At 43.0% G+C, this 19,940-nt stretch overlaps 1 protein-coding gene and 2 non-coding genes across 3 annotated transcripts; 2 read left to right on the top strand and 1 right to left on the bottom strand.

Annotated features, from left to right (window-relative positions):
* Nucleotides 1–194: 194 nt before the first annotated feature.
* On the top strand, nt 195–266 carry TRNAQ-CUG (transfer RNA glutamine (anticodon CUG)). Its single transcript has one exon. It is a non-coding gene; the product is annotated as a tRNA-Gln (tRNA).
* A 580-nt stretch (nt 267–846) lies between these two features.
* On the top strand, nt 847–918 carry TRNAQ-UUG (transfer RNA glutamine (anticodon UUG)). Its single transcript has one exon. It is a non-coding gene; the product is annotated as a tRNA-Gln (tRNA).
* Nucleotides 919–2,441: 1,523 nt separating this feature from the next.
* Nucleotides 2,442–17,435, bottom strand: NARF (nuclear prelamin A recognition factor). Its single transcript, XM_054393686.1, has 11 exons — nt 17,408–17,435; nt 16,781–16,861; nt 15,662–15,805; nt 14,865–14,997; nt 13,471–13,605; nt 10,501–10,619; nt 9,517–9,646; nt 8,808–8,880; nt 7,218–7,355; nt 6,444–6,601; nt 2,442–5,889 (listed from the first exon to the last, which is right to left on the bottom strand). The coding sequence occupies exons 1-11, from the start codon at nt 17,432–17,434 to the stop codon at nt 5,648–5,650; spliced, it is 1,380 nt and encodes a 459-aa protein (XP_054249661.1). The 5' UTR covers nt 17,435; the 3' UTR covers nt 2,442–5,647.
* Nucleotides 17,436–19,940: the final 2,505 nt, after the last annotated feature.

Here is a 19,940-nt window from a genome sequence, read left to right as displayed (position 1 = left end):
ACAGGTCCATGTCTTTAATTATGGTTAAACACCCCATTGCATACTAAACGCCGCTGCAAATGAACTGTGGGGTTCTCACACGGAATGAATAAATGCAGCCTACAGGGAAGAGAAACAAGCTGCTGTGGCGTAGTTTTGTTCTTGTCGCTTTTGAGATCCCCTGAAGAGCAGTGGCTGGGAAAGGGCGTCTCGGCGGTTCCATGGTGTAATGGTTAGCACTCTGGACTCTGAATCCAGCGATCCGAGTTCAAATCTCGGTGGAACCTAGCACTTTTGCCCGCGGCAGACTACTTTGCTGGTCGAGCTCGTGGCTTAAAACCACTTGAAGATAAAAGTGGTATTTTGCGTGGGCTTTTGGTATTCCTTTAAGCAGCGACGTGTAGTGAGACTTGAGAAGTGTGTTTGGAAAGAGAAACAAGTCATCAGGTCTTCCTGATTCGTTTTTCCCGTGTTTATTACAATTTATTGCGGTAGGTCAGTACACGTCTCACACGAATTATCTGGAAGTTTTCAGACGTGCCTTAGGAGAGTGAAACGTAATTCATTTTGCTGTGACCAAACTGTGTGGAACCGCGTTGCAAACTGACGCTTTAGAAAGTCGTAGGCGGTCTGTGCAGGCTGCTGAGAGAAGATACCCTTCTGATGTTTCGCTTTGCTTCCTGGCGTGGCGTCTTTGCAGCCGTATTACCACGAGACAACGAATATCACGGAGAGGAAGAATAAGCAAAGGGTGTCATTTGCAACGGGCCCTGCGCGGTCAGCCAGGACGCGGAAGCAAGCAAGTGCTGGGAACTTAGGTGGCCGTGGGTTTATTCCCCGGCCTCGCGGAAACGACTGCCACCACCTGGTTCTATGGTGTAATGGTTAGCACTCTGGACTTTGAATCCAGCGATCCGAGTTCAAATCTCGGTAGAACCTGCCACACGGCGTCGCTTTTGCGTTATCCCAAGCGATCGCTGCCCGCTTCCCGCTCGATGCCGCTGCGGGCAGGGGCAGCCTCTGGTGTGCTCTACCCTACCTGGAGAAGAACCGAGTTAACGGACGCCGCATAGAGTGGCAGGGGAAAGCAATCGGCCGTGTCACAGCGCCGAGCGAACGGGCCGATACCCGAGCAGCTGCAGGCCCAGAGGATGTTTGACCTCAGCTCCATCAAGGCTGTTGTTGGACTTTTTAAGGGGAACGACCAATATGCATTTAAATTTTGCAATGTAACAATATACTTTCGAATATACATTTGACAGATGATTAAATAAGACTTTAAATAGTACTTACTACAATTTAATCGGGTCTTTCATTGTATTTTACCACTGGTCTGAAGGGGGTTTTGGAGAAAAAGTAATTCACCCTGAGGGAAATCTAATTTTCAGCAAATAACTGGTGCAGCATTTGGACATTTTTCAGCTGAACCCAGCTATTCCCTTGGAAGCTAAGGACAGAAATGCAATAATTGCTGAGTGGGTGTCACCTCAGGGAGTGAACTGTGCACCGTTTCAGATGGGCGTTTCCTCTATTTGCTGACACAAATCCTCATTCTTTAGTTTTCAGCTCAAGGGTAGCTCAGGCCACATTAGCATCTGGGGGCCCCTGCTGCTCTTTCTCAAGAGGAACATCCCTGTTGTGGGCCAGACTGGAGATCGGTTCCTTTTCCTCTGGCCCGATAACCACTCGATACTGACCCTTGAAAAAAGCACCATCAGGTGCAGTTAATAGTTTGTGGAGGTTAAGGTCCTAACTGTCCAAGGGAGTATATGGAATGGTTTATTGAATTTGGTAAAGATGTTTTCGCACAAGCCATTATTGAAAAAGTATCTCCCTCTTCTGCATTTGGGTTTTCATCCCTTCCCCAGCTGTGTATACAAACAAACCTCTACTGTTCCTTGGGCAGCAGTGTTTCAAGTAACTGTTTAGTTACCGGCAACCTAACTACTTAAACCCATAGATTGGCTTCATCCAGCAACATCTTTCTTCCTAGGTAAGAGAGCTTTAAAACCACTAGACACTTGTCTGGCTTGGCACAATTCGATATATTCTTCTAGTATTACAGAGGGCAAATTACCATTTCCTACTGCTGTCCTGCAGTGTACTCCGTCCACTTATCAGTTTGCAGTGTAACTGTAATCCAGGGTACTCATCAACAGCTGATATGGTAATTGCTCATAGCCTGAACACTTGGTTGTAAATTCACCAAACAAGCATGTATGTTAAGAGTTAAGCTTTTCTACAGAATGAGACAGACCCAGCACATAATTCAGTATCAAGATTTATTTAGGACAACTCATGGTCATGCTCCATTCGAATACAAAGCACCAAAATTTAAGTAACTGAACATTATCCAGACATAATCCCAGCTGAGCCTGCTTCACACAGCTAGATCCTTTAGCCTATGGGAGAGCACAGCCCATGTCTGTCCCTGTTCATTACCTGCAGTGGACAAACACAGCCCATGTCTGTCCCTGTTCATTACCTGCAGTGGACAAACACAGGCTGCTGTGGCTCAGGCAAGCTCACTGGAGATGGCAGAGCAGAGTTTTTAGTGAGCATCTCTTGTAGCAGTCTCAGAGTGAAGTACTATAACCCAAGGTATCAATCACTTGATCTGCTCAAATCAGTAATATCCCAAGACAATTTCCCAATTAATTTAACGTTTCCAGTTACTTTCCCACAATCCCTCCAATTTAGTATTTTCTAAAAATCACCTAGAGACAAGATCGTCTCAGCACAACATTCAACTGAGAAGTAAAGCACTGTGGCTGTGACCACACCAGGAACTCTTCCCATTGCTGTGAAGGCAGTAGCAATGAAAATTCTTAGTTGCCAACAACTTATCAAGGGACTAAATAACGCTGTGGTTTCAGAAGTGGGGCTAGAAACACATTGTCAGCAATGACAGTCTTCCCAGCTCTAGAGTTAGAAGCCAGAATCAAATATTAGGCAAGTATTTCACTATATATGAAGTTGGGACAAGTTTTTCTGGCATATGTTAAAATTTCAGTGAAAGAAGATGGAGGAGGAAAGATCTATTGCAGTTAAGGGAAAAGACTTCTTTTCCCCCCCCTCTATGTTCTTTTAAACTGGCACTTTCAAGAAAAGGGTTTTAAAAAAACCCTTAAAATCAGGTTTACTGCAAAAAGGCTTGTAAAACAAAAGCTGACAAAAAAAGGACAAGTATCAGTCACTGTAAGTTACTAGTTATTAGACATACATTCCACCTAGCCACTAAAAGCTGCCCACTTCCATGCCTTGCTCCTTGTTAAAAAGGACACTATGGCAGACAAATACCTACTCAGTTTTTACACTGCTACTATCTCAATAGGTTAAAACACTTGAGCAGATGGAAGAAATGGATTCAACTGGAATAGTTTATTTTATGCACCAAGCCACCAATGTCCCCTGTTCGGAGGAGCACAGCACAGTACATTGCAGATTGATTTCATCTGCTGGCCCACTGCCACTGTCTCCCAGCAGCAGGGGAAGTGAGGCTCTTTGGTGCAGCAGGCAAGCATCATGGCAAGAGAACAGGTAGAGCAGTGCCTCCTGCAAAGGGAGTGTTTGTCAAGTCATACAAACAGTCCAAGGGCATCCTTTCCGAACAGCAAGGCAGCTCTTGGGTATGTCAGTGAAGCTTTCATGAGAAAAACCCCAATCTTTTCATACCATTTTGCCTACTATACACACATTAAAAAAAATAAGCATACTGTACAAAGAACTGAAGTGATATAATTTAAACATGCCATCAAGCTATAAACCATATATACATAGAAACATATGCCTGTACAAACAGAACAAGACCACTTCATTACAGGGCAATTCTGCTGGAAGTTTTTGAAGGAAATCTTGATAGATAATCAGACCAAAGGAGTCAGATGTTACTTCTCTAGGTGATCTGCTCACAAACACCACCACCTTTCCTTAGCAGACATTTAATACAGCTTGAGCTGTACAAAGATCTTCCACCAGCTCTGGACTCCCTTCCTGTACAGAGGTAGATTTCTGTAGGTGTTCTGATATTGCACCACGTAAGTATAACGTTTTTATTAGGACAAGGAACAACTTACCAAGGCTAATTTACGGGTATAATCTCACTGTGTGCATTGAGATAGCACAGTAATCAAATTCATTTGCACTGGAAAGAAAACATCCCTCAAAATGAAACGTTTTATTTAAGTGGAGGTCTAATTGAAAGCTGTGATTCTGTTAACAGCTTCATATCATGAGAACTCTCTTGTCACCAGGGTAGCACACTTAAGTCTGTCTCTCTCCTTTTAAGCCTCTGTTTAGCCAATGCAAGAACTTGCATGTTCACTTCACTAATACCTTTATCCTATCCCCTGTGTTCAAGTTAAATGCACAGGTTTAAACACACAGGTTTTTGCAGTTTTAGCTCTTACTCATACAAGCAGTTGTAATAAAGAAATTTGCAAGACTCATTCAAACTGCCTGAAGCAATTAAAAAAGCCCATCCACACTTCCAGACTGGAAAAGTAAAGTTGAATCCTTGCTAGTGTTAAGCAGCCATTAATTGTGAACAAATTTGATGTTAATTGGACAACCTGAAGAAGCCTGGCAATCAGTTTTATTTTGTACATCACATTCTCAAATAACCCTCTGACAATTCACGGGGTTGCAGAAAGTCTGCATGTAAATAACACTTTAAGATGCCTGTTAAATGAAACGTCCACAGCATACTGAAGAAAATATGTGCACCAAAATTAACGATGCCAGTGTATAATGACTTTGAGGAGCTCACTCACAAGCATTGCTAAGTAGTTTTTTCAGAGGCACTCCCTGAAGTGATTTTTACCAGATAAAGGAAAGACCAATATGCTACTGTGTATACCAAAACATGAATGAATGAAAGTGCTGTAGGGCTGGCTCAGCTTATCTAGAAAGTTGCAGTGCTCACGTACATGTCATTCTCCTGAAGAAGCTAGCAGAGTAAAGGAGCAACACCCTTCCTAGCTGCAGGTTTCTAAGAAAACTTACAAAGAAAGAAAATGCTCTTTGTGTACCAACCAACCTATCTGGAACTACTTTAAATGACTGACTGCATTATAACCATTCTGTTTCCCAAGTTTAGTTTATATGAAGCATCCTGTTCCCTACAGAACATAAAATCAGTTTGGAATGGGATAGTTTGTTAAAACATGGATAGAAGGTATACATAAATTCATTACACTTCTCCATGTACACACTTGACCCTCTGAAGGCAAATGAATCCCAAGTTAATTCACAACTGCAACAGTACTGCAATTCACGATGACTTTTCCCACGAAGAAAGGGATTGCACACCTAGGAGGAAGAGTCAACAACCTCCCCTTCTTGGGGGAGCTCACTTTATGAAGGGAACTCTTCTGCCCTGGCAGAAACTGCTCATGTACCTTGCAAGATGATTTTTTGAATGAAGAAATCCACAAGATGCAGGAGATCAACCACACAGGAAGTTAAATAATATGGTAGAACCAGGGCTTTTGGAGGGAGACTTCTCTTTCTGCTTGTCAAAGCCACAGCTGCTCACAACTGACCACCCACAATCCGGAAGCGCCTCACTCACACGCTCAGCTAGTGCATAGCAGCTGCGATTGCATAGAGTGTTTCCAGTGCTGAATCTGTAACTAACCCCAAGCAAATCTTTTCCAAGTTTGATTTATTACCATTTGATATCCAAATTGCTTGCTGTTTGATTTACTCCACTGTACTGGGTGTGCAAAGTTTCCTGGGCCTTCTTAGAGTCCATGCCTTCCAGCCAGTCCTGGTACATCTTTTGAACGTGGAGGTTGGTTTCTGGAAGTCTAACAGGTATTGCAGCATACACTTCCTCCATCTGGCTAAGCAGTGCTTTATCTGGTTTTCCATCTTCAGTTTGTGCCTGACCTTTTCCATTTAGGCACCCTTAGGGGAAAACAAACAACAAAGCAATTAAAAACACCTGCAAGGATGATGGAGATTTGGTACGAACAAAGTTTGTTAACCTGGAATTCTTTTTTCATACTTACCTATAGTAAAAAGTTGTCTCTTTCTGTAAACTACCCCCCCATGCTGTTAGCATTTGTATTTAAAGTGACTCCAATATCAAAACCATCCTCATGTAAATGAGGTTTCCGTATCAATGATCTCCCTTCTCCATGGTTGTATGATCTTAATTATGTTCCATGTCTTTTCTTGCCCTTGACAAGCACCATTTTAGAGTAGTTCCCCTGAGCTCTGAAATAACCCTAAAAGCCGTGCTGTCATTTATAGGTCAGAACAAATAACACTGTGGTTAATTTTAGATAACCAAATCAATTCCTGAGCCAACCTTGCAAATGGTTTCTGGACCATTCATTAAGCAATAAGCATTTTTGATTAGTAAGAAGAGAACCAAGAGGGAATGAAATTAAGTGCCTGCCTGTAAGGCAACTCTCCTTTGAGATTCAAGACACATGTAGAACAATTGTGGGTCTTACCTCCTGGGCAAGCAAGGACCTCAACAAAATGGTATAAAAACTTTCCTTTTTTCAACTTCAGAACCAGATTTTGGATATTTCTGAAGCCATAAGCTGCTGCAAAACGTAGCACTGTCTCACCATCCTTTTCCAGGGTAACCTCTTGGAAGTCCTTGTTCCTGTAAAGAAACACAGAGAACATTTTAGATCCTGCACTAGCAAAAGGATAACCCAACTGTGTCAGCTTGAATTCAGATGCCCTAAAAAGAACAGAACAAGTACAGAGGTGAGATTCAAGGGAACTATTCCAGTTTCTAAACCAACTTAAGCAGAAGTTGGGGATGACTTTTCAGAATAGAATTACATTAAATGTGTAAGGGTAAGAAAGGTATTAATAAAATTCAAGCTAGCAGGAGCCACTTTGCAGAACAAATGTACACATTGATGCCAGGTAACTGCCTCCATCAGTGCAAGAGCTAGGTTAGCAATAACTGCATTAGGGCTCACTGTAGCACCAATAACCAGGAGAGGTTCAGACTGCACACAAGGAAGCTTTTCTTTACTGAGGGGATGGTCAAACGCTGGAAGAGGCTTCCTAGAGAGGTGGTTGGTGCCTCATGCCTGCCTTTGTGTTTAAGAGGCATTTGGACAATGTCCTTAAGTAAGATGCTTTAACTTTCGGTCAGCCATGAAGTTGTCAGGCAGTTGGGATGAGGTGATGACTGTAGGTCCCTGACAGCTGAAAATATTCCAACTAGCCCATCCTACATAAAAAGACACAAACTTCTAACTTACTTCAATGCTTTGTAGGTAATTTCCTTGACATCCATGCCAAAAAGCTCCTTTGCAGCATGTTTAAAAATGTGCTCCAGGTAACCATCAGATCTTTTCCCTTCATGCCTTACTACATCTCCCTCCTTTATTTCGTCAAACCTTAGAAAACAACAGAAGGAAGGATCAACTGCAGAACTTCAGGCCTTCAGTTCATTACAGTGAGTTTAGAACTCAAAGAGGAGTTACTTCGTCCATATGACTTTAACACCATGCAATTTACCACAAATGGCTGCTGTGCTGGGACTTGGTTTAAGAACTGGAGTTCAAGTCATACAAATTTCTCTGCAAAAAAATTACTTTTAAGACCATAAAAACCAAAATATGCCAGCATTATCAGATTAATCCTTTTAAAAATTAACACTATTTTCCAACAAAAACTTATCCCACAGAACAGGAATATTCTGCATAAGAACTTGTTCTTTCACTGGACAGGCTGATTCCAAAAATCAATGACCATCTCTGTCATTGTAAGAATTTTATGTAATTCTCATTCTGTGTGACAAGCTCTGGTAGAAGTTATCATAGGAGCTACATTTCTGAAAAGGTTCCTACATTATCAACTTAATGGCTCCAGTCTAGACAAAGGTCCAAAGCAGAATACTAAGTGCAAGTGAAAAGGATTTTAAAAAATTTCCAGAGCTTTCTGCTTTGTGCAAGAAAGCACATTTATTGCTCCACTAGCACCACTTTGGAAAGACACCAAGGAACATCTGTCACGCTTGACCAAAGATCAGTAAGCAGCAAGACCAGCCTCTGTAACTAAGCCTGAGATTTAAAACATGCAAGCTGCTTCCTGAACCAGTCAGTCAGTAAACAAAAACTCTTCAATGCTTTCTTCTAAAACATGTTTCACTTGAATCCTGAAAAAATAACTGCTGTCTTCTTTATCAAAAAATCCCCAAATATCACCATTTCCTGCAAGGATGCTACTTCTATCAATACAAATGAAGAGATTAGAGGAAGTACAAATTTACTGTCAAGATGCTGCTGCTCTGAATGAGAGGGAAACACGGAACAGATGGGCAATGCCATGATTGCATCTCAGCATCTTTGTGTGAGGCCAAGCAGTGGAGCAGGGCAGATGAGGCTGTTCAGCTTTATACAAGCTCAGGAACAGCAGAGCTCTGAGTGATGTCAACACCCTGAAGCAGTCAGACATACTAAGCAAGCTGTGACCTTGATCTAGTTAATTTAATATTACTGCATTAAAGTATATGTAAGCAGCTACATAGATCTTCAAACCCCATAGACTTTAAAGTAGTCACTTGATAGGGTTTATTAGTTTAACTTATCTGCTCTGTACTTAGTATGTACAGGTTCGTATCTGCTTCATAACTTTTATAAATAACAATGAACATCTGATGTAGGGGTTTTTAACCCCTACATCAAGGGTGAGGTTTTAGTATACTCAGGCTTTGATGAAGGTTTTTTCCCTTTGAGAAGAAACCCCAGAATATACTTCAGAGAAATTTGACATTTATGCTGAATATGCTCAAAGGGGTTCTCATTTGTTACCAAAATAAGGAAGCAATCCACAACAGAACTACTTACAAACTATCTACAGCTACTTCAGTCACATCTTTCATAGACACATTTTTCTGCTCCATTATTTGGGCAATTTCACCTGTAGGAAAACATGACATTTTACTTTCAACACAAAGCAAAATGCACAATGCTGTGCCTCTGTTCAAGAGATGAAAATTCCAACACTTGTGGTGCTTACAAGTGCTTAGTAGAGTCAGTTCCTTCCAGCAACTAAGAAGCCTGACGCTTCCAGCCCTGAAGAAAAGGACCTAGCTTGCTCCCAACTTTGCATAATGCTATCCTTAGCCTTTTTGTTAGGTTAAGTTTGGAAGATGTTTATATACTGTAGGGGAAAAAGGAGGATACATAGTTTGGACACTAAGCCTAAAAGGCAAAAGCCACCCCAAAAAGCTACTTGGAAAGTTATGAATAAACCCAGCGGACATTAAATAATGACCACAAAACAATGACTTTTGTAACTCTTGCCTTTCTCAAGAGGTTGACAAATACCTGAATTTTGTTTTCAAATGAAAAGCAGCTTAGAAGCAAAAAGTACTTTTTCACTTTGCCCTCCTTACAGAGTACCTACACTACTAGTAGACAAAAACATGTACTTAAAGGAGAAAACCTTACAACTAAAGCAGACTTGACCAAAAGCCAAGCCTGGCAGAAAGGCTATTCTAACAATGTGATTTGCTTGGATCTTTGTCAATAGGAAGTTTAAAGAAAGTTTAACCTGATGTCAGCACACAATCAACTTCTTGTGAGTTATACAACGCAGTGTAAAAATCCTCCCGCAAGGCTTCCAGTTTTTTGTCATAACAAGGTGCCACAACCACATGGAAAATTTTATCAGGAGACAAGTTCTGTGGAACACAGAAGAGAGCACATGTGAACTCCATGAAGAGCAAATGACAGCTTGAAGGATGACAAAGGCAAAACCAGCACCATAAACTCTCTGTAGGTAATACTAGTAATCAATCCTTGGCAATTAGTAACTGCCATATACAGATGAAGTTATCCGTCAAAGTCACAAAGCATCCTCAACAAAGTCAGTCTTCAAACTTTTACTTATTCCTTCAGACCACATTTTCTGCAGCTTCTGATTGCTTTGGAAAGTGAATGCAAGTCAGGACTTCGAAATTCTGTTTCCTAGCTGACATTCTGTCATTTCATCCACAGCTAGTCCATCAATCCTACCATATGTATGTGGAGAGAGCAATCCTTTCCCATGTAACATGGAAGCAGTTACATTTAAGTATGATACATATAAAGAACAACAGCTTTTTTCAACATACACAGTTAAGATAAAGTTAGTTTCTAGGACATAATGGTTCCATTGATTCCAGATAACAGGGCACTTCTACATTATTTTCCTCTGCTCCTGTTTTGGCTGTGCTATAGAGCTACACAGGCAGCATTTAACAAGAACCTCTTTAGCTATCCTGGATTTAGTTTTATCCACAAATATCTAAATCCATGTTGCACTAGGAGAGCAAGGATTGTTGACTGCTCACACTGCAACACATTAAACAAGGTTCTTTGTACATTCTTCTTGTCATGGACGCTTGTACAGCAGCAGAGCACCATTATTCAAGTAAAGGATAAAGGTCAGAAAGACTTTATCACTTCATAATATACTAAGATCTCTATTTCAGTATTAAAATCCACTAGCCCATCTTTTTAGAAGAGTATAATGGTAAAAATCAGAATTACTCACCTTCTGCCTGGCAAAGTAGCCCTTCACCAGGGAGCCCATGATCTGCTGCGGAGACTTTGCAGTGCAAATGTGAGAGGTCACAAGATTGGTAAGAACTCTTTCAGCGTACCGGATCCAACCTGGAACGACAGGAAACCACAGAAGTGGCACAGAACAGCTCCTGAAAACCAAGACACCTCCACAGTAGGAAGGACATCTCTGTGGAGGCTGGAAACTTGGGAACTCTAGGACTCAAGGTTGTTAACGCTGCTTTACAGTTGGCTATCAATAATTCACTGTCTCATCATTCTACCCTAGAAGCCCCTGTGAACTCCATGATCCATTATATCCTTTTCTAATGCAGAGATTTAACAAAGCAAAAAGAACAGGACCCCAGCTAACAAAGAATAAGTTGACTTTCTAGACCTCAGCCCTTGGCTCACCAGATACAACAAATGCACTCTGTTCAGCTGCTTAATTGTGACCTTCTGTTTCCAGAGATTTAGTATCCATGTACCCAGCTTGCCTCCCCTGGAACAGAAGGGTCACATGAAAGCATTATCACAAGATGCACATGGATTAACCCTGGGGAAAAAAATGGCTTCTTTTACTAGACTAGCCACACCTTCTTTAGAAACACCCCCACACTCAACCACACAGAGTAATCAACTGAAATCCCTCTGCATTCAACATTCTGACTCATTCAAGAGTCCTTGTCCTTTCACCAGACCCCTTCAGCATTTCAGCGACAAGCAGCTATGTATACACAAATCACCCCTGAGACTAAGAACTTTGCTTAATGTCCAACTTCAACTTGGACTTTAAGTCCAAGATGTTACCCACAACGAAGGACTGAATGTCTTGGTGCTTGGTCCCAATGCCACATTAACATGTTCTGCATGACATGCACATCCTACTTCTTAAATGCTTTAGGCTCAGGTGCTGTCAGAACAAAAACTGCTTCAATCAAAACAGGAAGGGTTTTTAAGAACATCCTGCCTTGCATTTTAGTAGCATTTCTGGAAAGTCCTTCTCCCTTTTACTGCAACTCTGATGACTACTCATTGCCATAGCACTCCAGCTATCAGGCTACTTTTTAGAACTGCAATGTTTTACAAATTGTAGACTTGAACTGTAAGAAAATGTCACTAAATCCCAATGCAGCTTCTTAATTTGTTTCCTTCCTTGCAGTAGGATGAACAAGTGTCTAGCAGTTCCAGGTCCACAATGACCATTAGTCACTGCTTAATCACACAAGCAGCCTGAGTACATGAGCAACACAAGACATTTATCTGCCCCTTGCATTTGCACTGGCTGTTTCTGCCTACTCATCAACAGGGCTGAACTCCATAGCCACACAGAAAGCCCAAGGTACTCAGTTCTCTATCAACGTACCTCTGTACCCTTCATAAATTCATGCAGATTCTCCACCACTTGTTGGTGTATTACCATCAAAGGACATCAAGAAACCCTTACAAATCACCTTTCAATTCTTGCAGATTTACTTCAGAACACAATCTTAGTGGTCACAAAGATACATTTGAACCCTCAGTAGCTATACTCTTCCTCCTTCAGCTCTAAGCCTGCCCTGTTGATGTGACTGGTTCCCAAAGCAAGTGTTGCCACTCATCAGTTTGGTGAATTAAGAAAGAGAAATGATTAATTCTGAGATACTACATGAACAGTCAGTAGTTACACTGGTGTACTTTCAACAGCAAACAAACCCCCAAAAACATGAGCTCAATTTCTTTTAGGAATGCAGCAGGAGAAAGTAAGAACACCTAAGATAAAAGAGCATTTTATTGTCTCTGTCAGGTTCTGGGACAATATGATCTATGCTCTTTTTGCTCATGGTAGATTGTAGACCAGACTACTCCTGCAGAGGGTGATATTTCTGTGGAAATTTACACCCCAAGATAAGTAACATTAAAGCAGTTAGACTTGAGTTCACATTGACCTCATATCTACAGAGCTCTGTAAAACCCATTTTGTGATAAACATACCCAGTAAACAACTATTCTGGGCCAAATTTATGGTAATCTGGGGGCAGAGAGAGGAAGGAGAATGAGGAACAGAAAATGCACCCAGATGATTAAAGTCAGGAAACACATGGACCAACCTTCAAGATGACTGATTATGACCTTTTTTTCCCCTGCAATTGGTGTCAATTGGGAATTAAATACCATACGCTTTCAGAACAGGTTCACAGGGGGATTCTGCTTCTGTTTCCCAGGAATGGAAAGCATCCATGCTTCTGCTAACATCTGTACCACAGCACATAGCTAACAGCATAACTAGAACTGAAAACAATCTTTTATAGAAGAGACAAGGAAAACTACTCCACTAATTAAAAATATTGGCAAAAAAGAGCAGCAGGTCTGAGTTCTTTTTCTGGATGAAAACGAAAAGAAAAATATCTCAAAAGAAGTTCCACAAGAAATCCTTAAGTTCTGGATTTTAAATAAACCCCACACAACAAGAGAAAGCTAAGTAATATGGGGGTGTTTCAACTTCACTGGTTTTAGACACACCAAAAAGAAGCAACATATAGCATGTCTGCTCCTAATGATAGGAGGCACCACTAAGATAACAGTAATAGGAAAAAAACCCAAACCACTTTTTCCTCTTAATACACATATGTAGCTCCTAAAGCATAACCCAGATACTTCCACTGAAGAATACACAGAAGAAAAGCACTATTTAAGGCTGTGGCACCTCACTTGTATTTTGGAAGCTGATGATGCTTGTTGGAAACAAATTCAGCTCTCCCAACAGCCCATGGAAACAGCCCCATCTAGCAGTGCCTTGAAATGCACTGAGGATGATCAGTACTGCTGTAGAGCTGCACTGTGTGCAGTATTTGTTATCTCCCAAAAGCAAAGCAAAAATGCCCTAAGCTATGTAAGGCTCCCAAGTGAAACTATCTCAGTTACTTGGTAATTCAATGGGACTAGGCAAAAGTGCAGGAAGGTTGGAGAAATTGGTTCTTACCAGGGCAAGCAGAGGCAAACATTGGTAAGGCATGCTCCTCCTGGTTCCTCCGCTGATACCGCTGCACAAATTCCCTCTGGCTCTCCAGGATACTGAAATCAGCAGCTATAGTGGTGTCAAATACGTAATGCACCCCTGTGAAAGAAAGCAGAAAGGAAAGATGGATTACTAGAATGTGTGCTACCTCACAGGCTTTTTAATCAAGTTCCTGGTCTACAGAAACACTTGGGAGGACCAACAGGTATATTCTTTCCCCTCTCCACATTTCCACTAATGGAAAAGTCAAAAATAAAAGCCATGCACTGGGGGGGGGGAAACAAAACAAACAAACAAACAAAAAAAAAATCTATCTTTGATGTTGTGAATTTAAAAGAGCCACCAACTTGCTAATGCTGACTAGGACTACTTCAAATGGTTGTCTGCTTCCTTAGAAGCAGCTTGCTATTTGGCACATATTTGCTTTTGTTTAAGTGAATGGGATTTCACAACGCTTGGGCTGTATCAATCTTGAAAATTCTTTTCAAGACATGCTAAAGTCACATTTTTTTTTTGGTGGATAATGGTATCTATCCAGCTAAGAGGCATATCTTCCCTTGCTGAAGTTTTATCTGCAAAGGTACATGAGCATATCACTAACACAGCAGAGACCTTGTGTCTGCTTATTTAGCAACATACTCCCTGTGTGCCTACGTAATATTGAGCATGTCCCCACAGCAAGTGAAGTCCAGATAATTAACTTGTTCTAAGAAAACTGGGGCCCAGCAGAATTTAGCATTCCTTGTAGATGAAGAAAATATACTAGGTACAGAGATGAAAAAAAATACAAAAAAAATTTATAGATTTATTATTTCATCCCTCGAGTATATTAAAACCCCCTCAGATCTATAGGCAAAGTGGTTTATGTTTTTTAAAGAAACTTTGTCTATCTACTGTAAAGAGCACATGAAATACAGCTTTAACATGAAACAGGCAGATACAACAATTCTCATGCAACTTCAGATCACAGAATAAAAAAAAGAAAAGAAAGAACAGAGACTCTCCTAGAGATGTGTCAAAAGGACTGGAAGGCATTTAGGGTAAGAATTCCCTCCTCTCTCAAGTTACAAAATAGCTCATGACCAAATCCTCCTCGATTTCTTAGCAGTGAAGGTTTTAGAGACAGCTCTGTAACATCCTTCTATATTCTGTGACCTTCACTATCAACAGAGTAATGGCTCCAATCCACGTCTGTAACTGGTGCACTGTCATTAATATCGCACAGTGGCACATTTCAAACTCTAAACTAGATTGTGCAATGGCACTTTATGGCTGCACAACAAAACTCTGCTGAGGAAGCAAACAACCTACAGTAATCTCCCCTTTCTGCTCAATCATCGTAACAAACCCAAACTTACCAAGACTTTTGAGGAAACCACAGAGTCTCTTGGCTGCATCATTCACAGAGAGGTTGAATTTAGCAGCAAAATAAGGCAATGACTGTGGGCATATAGACACTGCCAACACTTTGTGCTTTGAGGTATCACATTTCTGGTGAATAAAAGGAAACAAGGCATGCAATTACAACAGGATGAGGCTCTCTACTTTCCCTCCCTTTTCTGCTCTTGGGAGCTATTCCTCAGTGTCCTATGGTTCAGTGGGCTGTATCATTAAACCCCCCTACGAAACAACTATCAAGTCTGCTGAGAGCAGGACAAGATGTTCCTCTGATCCTCTCGGTGGCTCATCTCTAATCACCTGAGATGTTTCTGTTATATAATTCAGAAAAATCCATCTTTCCTAGACCAATTACATGGTTGGTCTCCCAGTGGTATAGGGAAAGAGACGTTCAGCACCTATGACATTCTAGCAACCTCCAACAACCTAGTAAGGAAGGTGTGATTATTTATAAACACTGAACCACAGAAGAATCTGTTATTACAGTAATGGGGAAGATGTATTTTCCAGAAATGTTTCTTCTACAGGTGCAGAAGTCTTCACCTAGCAATCAGGTTAAGTTTCATGGATCTTGAATATCTAGCACAAAGTTATTTTTACGACTTTACTGTTGATCTTGCCTAAGTTTTCACTTCCTCTTTAGAAAAAGTATATCCTGACAAATCTTCACAATATCAGCCTTGGGAAAACAAGCTGCTTAGTCATGCTGAGTGCCTCCTCTTCACAGAAAACCATGTTACTGTTTGTATTACTTTACCTTATTAAGGTTAAGAATATGAAAGAACTCCTTCTGATTCTGTTGGAAAACTCTGGCTCCTTCTTCTGATGTCATACAACTGTCACAAGCTAGGCAGTCACTAAGGAGTATTTTAGCATTAGCCAATGCATGAAACTCATTTTTCTGGAGGGAGAAAAAAAAAGCAAACAAGTATTTAATAATGATCAATTAATTTTGAAGGTTTCTGTAGTGATCCAGCTGAAAAACAAACATGCTGTCATTGTTTAGTTTAAAACAAGACAATCTGTAACACTTGCGTAACATCCAAGATTATTTGGAAGTAATCAAAATAATCTGTTCCATCCTTCTTCATGGCTCTGCTCCTATTATTACTGTGAAACTGCAAAACGTTGAAGCATAAACACAGATCTAAATTTAGCCCATGTTCTAGTAACTTGACTTGCATTGCATTTCAGAGCTGACATTCCCCATCAACTTACCAAGCAACTGAGAAAACTTTCAGTTGAACTATTAAACCTCTTCAATAGCCCGATGCCTCTCTAACAGCAAGATGACTTTGTTTTTTCACAAGATAAACACATTGCAATTATGTTGAACATACACTGTAAGACCCTCAGTTTCATACTTCTGGCTACAATACTACTGGCAGCTCATCTGTAGGAAGGAGTACTTGGACAGAGGTGCAGCATAACTAGGCTACTTCCAAAAACACCCAAAAATCCCTCAGTTAGATGCCCATTTCTATGGGACCAGTTATCTATTGAAGAACATCAAGTTATCTGTAAGTTTGACTAATATAAAGACTAAGAGGACATTTTGCACACCCATACTATCAGAATTCCTCTTTTCTCCTTAAAAACTCTACCTACTTTGAAGATCTTATGTGAAGCATTTCACACTTGACAGAATTTTTTTACAACTTCATTTCTGGTTTGTGCTTGCATAATAAGTAGGGGGTTATATCACCTTTTTTTAAAGATTCTTGATTCTCATGAGATGCCTAAAAGTACTCAAAATTGCTTACAATGTTTGCTGATTACTGCTATATTTCATACTTGAAGGTTCTCTACTTACCTCATTTGATATGCACAAGGAAAAAAACATTAACAAATACTTCAATTACAGAAGGAGTATTACCTCTTCAAAACCATCATCTGAACTCAATCCATCGACAGATGTGCTTTGGGTATCATCATTTTTCTGTTTTTTACTGCATTCCTGAAACAAAATGTAACATAAATCCATTATGCAAGATACATTCACCCCGCAGCAAGGGCATCTTTAGAGATCTGTTTGCCTCATTACAAACTAACCTAGTTCTTTAACGGTTGTTGGCAAAGTTAAATCTACATCTTTACACCCAAACCCTTGTTTTCAAAGTACATCTGCTGAGGTGACAGCAACTCCTCAGGAACACCCGAGCCTCAGCAGAAACACGGCGCTAAGGGGTCTTTAAGCCCACGGGGAGCATGACACCAACCACACCGACCTCGGTGTACACGGCGCTACACGACGGCCCCGAGTACGGCCAACAGCCGCGTCTCCACGATAACGCTGCTCAGGGTTTTTACGGAGCTGCCGCCCTCCAGGCGCCATCGCCTCCAGTCCGCGGATGAGGAGAGGGGCGAGGGGCTGCGCCGCGACTGCCAAACAAGCCAATGACCTTGGGGCCGGCAGCCGAACGCCACCCCGGGCAAACCAGGACACCACCGCCCCCAGCTGAGAAAGGCACAGACGATCCCGGCGGCGAACCACCGCACTCACCTTTTTGGTGCAGTTCTCGCACTTCATTTGCGATCCAGCCGGCGCACACCGGCCTTGGCACGCCTGCCGAGCGGTCCTCGCCGCCGGGGCTGCAAGACAAGAGCCGAGCGGGGCAGGTAGGTGAACTCCCGCGCACACACACCGGCCGCTGCCAGTCTTCCCGTCCCTACCGCCCTTTGTTGCTGTGCCCGCCTCCTGCCCCTCTTATCGCCCCAGCTGGGAAGTCCCAGCGGTCGAGCCGCTCGTCCGCAGCCAATGCAGCCCCCAGGGCGGGGGCGGCCCCACCGCGCCCCTCACGTGCTCCGCCACGCACCGGTCTGCAATGAAGCGGCGAACGCCGCGTCTTTTCCTCGCGTGCCGCCACCGCCCCAGCCCGTTACGTGGCGCGAGGGGGCTGCGAGCGCTTCCCGCAGCGCGTCTGGCTAAACACCACTCGACAGGAACGGGACCCCCCGCGGGGGGAAAACGCCCCCTCGGCACCCACGGAAGCTGCCCAGCAGCACGGCCTGTTGCCGCCAGCAGTGCGGGCAGCTCTACTGCCGCTGTTCTCTCCTCCGTATCTTCTGCCGCCTCGTCTCCTCACAACCCCTTCGCCCTCAGCGCGGCCCCCTCCCCGACACAGACAGAGGTGTCGGGAGAGTAGGCGAGCGGCCGGGAGCTACAGCTCGTAAGCTCCACGAGGAAAAAAAAAAAAAATCAACTAAACCAAAACCCCCAAACAACCCGAAAAGGTCGGAAGGACGAAGAACGGAACACTATACCTCGCCGCCGCGCTGAGCTGCGTCCCCGGCAGGCGGAGGCGAGCCGCCGAGGCTGGCCACAGAGGCAGGCAGAGCCGGCAGCACCTCAACCTCCGCCGTGTCGCCGGCAGGTTCCCGGCTGGGCCCGCCGCCTCCCCGCCCCCCCGCGCGGCGGGGCTCATTGTGGACCTGAGCGTCGTCACGTAGCCGCCGCCGGCAGCGCGCATCTGCGCGTTTCCGCGGGCGGGAGGGTCTGCTCTGAGAGCTCGCGTCCCTCAGCCGCCAACCGAGAGCCGCTCTCCCTCTCCGGGGCCGTTAAATCCCAACCGGGCAGGAAAACGGGAGCGGACGCATGTGACCCGCTAGGCACCTGCGCCCGGGAACGGGCGGCCCCGGGGCGGCTACTAGGCGTTAGGGCGGCCTCTACGCTTGCCTCTGAAGTACCCAGTAACGCGCGCGACCGGGCAGTTCGGTGCGGCTTCTCCAAAAGGCTTGGGACGTTTCTTGAGCCCCTTTGCGGATTTTTTTAAAGCACGCTCTGCAGCTGTATCATATAAGGTTGGGGTTTCCATCCCTGATTTTTGTTTTCTCTCAGTCCCTTCTGAGTGGAATAAAGCTATGGGTGTTACTGCATACAACGTAATTACCGTTTGATTTAACCAATATGCTCTGACCTCCCATTTCTGTAACGCAATGCAAATACCATTGATGCTGTTCCCAGGCAGGTATCACAAAGAGGTACAACCATACATAACAGCCTCCCACAACCTCACAGACCCCAAATTATCATTAAGTTTGTCAGAGTGGTTGTCCTTCTAAAACTCAAGTGTAACGCTCAAAGGTTCAATCCACATTTTGTCCCCTTTCAACTTCCACCCCTTTGAACAGCCATGTGTAACCATACCCCTACAGCTGTACAGGCTTTTCAAACTATAAAATTACATTTTGGACAGTAAACCGCAGAACTTCCATCAAAGATGCAATTTCCTGCCTAAATTGTAATTTTCCTTTATCAGGTGCCCAGAATAAATCCCATCCTGTTACAAGCAGGGTCTAATGCTGCCATCCACAGATAACGTTTTGGAACCAGACTCAGCTGTGGCTACAGAAGTTTTGTCACCCAAAGACCTAAATCCGCAGCTGGCTGTAAAAGGCACCACAGTCCAGTGAAGCAAATGTTTAGGGACAAATGCTAAGGGACATGGGTTAGCACCAAACTTTACGTAAAGTTAGAAAACCATAGAATGGCCTAGGTTGGAAGGGACCGTAGAGGTCATCTACTCCAACCTCCCTGCCATGGGCAGGGATGCCACACAACTAGACTTGGCTGCTCAAAGCCTCATCTAATCTGACCTTGAACATCCCCAGAGAGGAGGCATCCACAACCTCCCTGGGCAGCCTGTTCCAGTCTCTTACCACTCTTGCACTGAAGAACTTCTTCCTAAGATCCAGTCTAAACCTACTCTCCCTTAGCTTAAAACCATTCCCCCTTGTTCTATGGCTAGATACCCTTATGAAAAGTCCCTCTCCAGCCTTCCTGTGTAGGATCCCTTCAGGTATTGGAAGGCAGGGATCATTGGACTCAATGATATTAAAGGTCTTTTCCAACCCTAAACAATTCTATAATTCTATGATTTATGGATATCGTTGTTACAGATTTGACAATCAAATTAATTAGTGTTTTAGAGATAATCCCTGAGCAAAGTGTAAGTAAAATGGGGGGGGGGGGGAGGAGGGGAGGTGTGTGTTGATTTACAGAGTAATCATTAATCACAAAATCATAGAATGGTCTG

This window comes from Indicator indicator, chromosome 29, assembly GCF_027791375.1.
Source record: "Indicator indicator isolate 239-I01 chromosome 29, UM_Iind_1.1, whole genome shotgun sequence".
In the NCBI taxonomy this organism is placed as follows: domain Eukaryota; kingdom Metazoa; phylum Chordata; class Aves; order Piciformes; family Indicatoridae; genus Indicator; species Indicator indicator.
This window is presented reverse-complemented; position numbering and strand designations above follow the sequence as displayed.

Bases quoted from the DNA above. Each gene is read 5' to 3' on its own strand.
- NARF (XM_054393686.1), bottom strand. From the start codon at position 17,434: ATGAAGTGCGAGAACTGCACCAAAAAG. The intron at 6,602-7,217 runs GTAAGTTAGAAG...GTTTCTTTACAG, and splicing joins ATTACCTACAAAGCATTGAA to GAACAAGGACTTCCAAGAGG. The intron at 5,890-6,443 runs GTAAGACCCACA...TTTTCCCCTAAG, and splicing joins GGTCCTTGCTTGCCCAGGAG to GGTGCCTAAATGGAAAAGGT.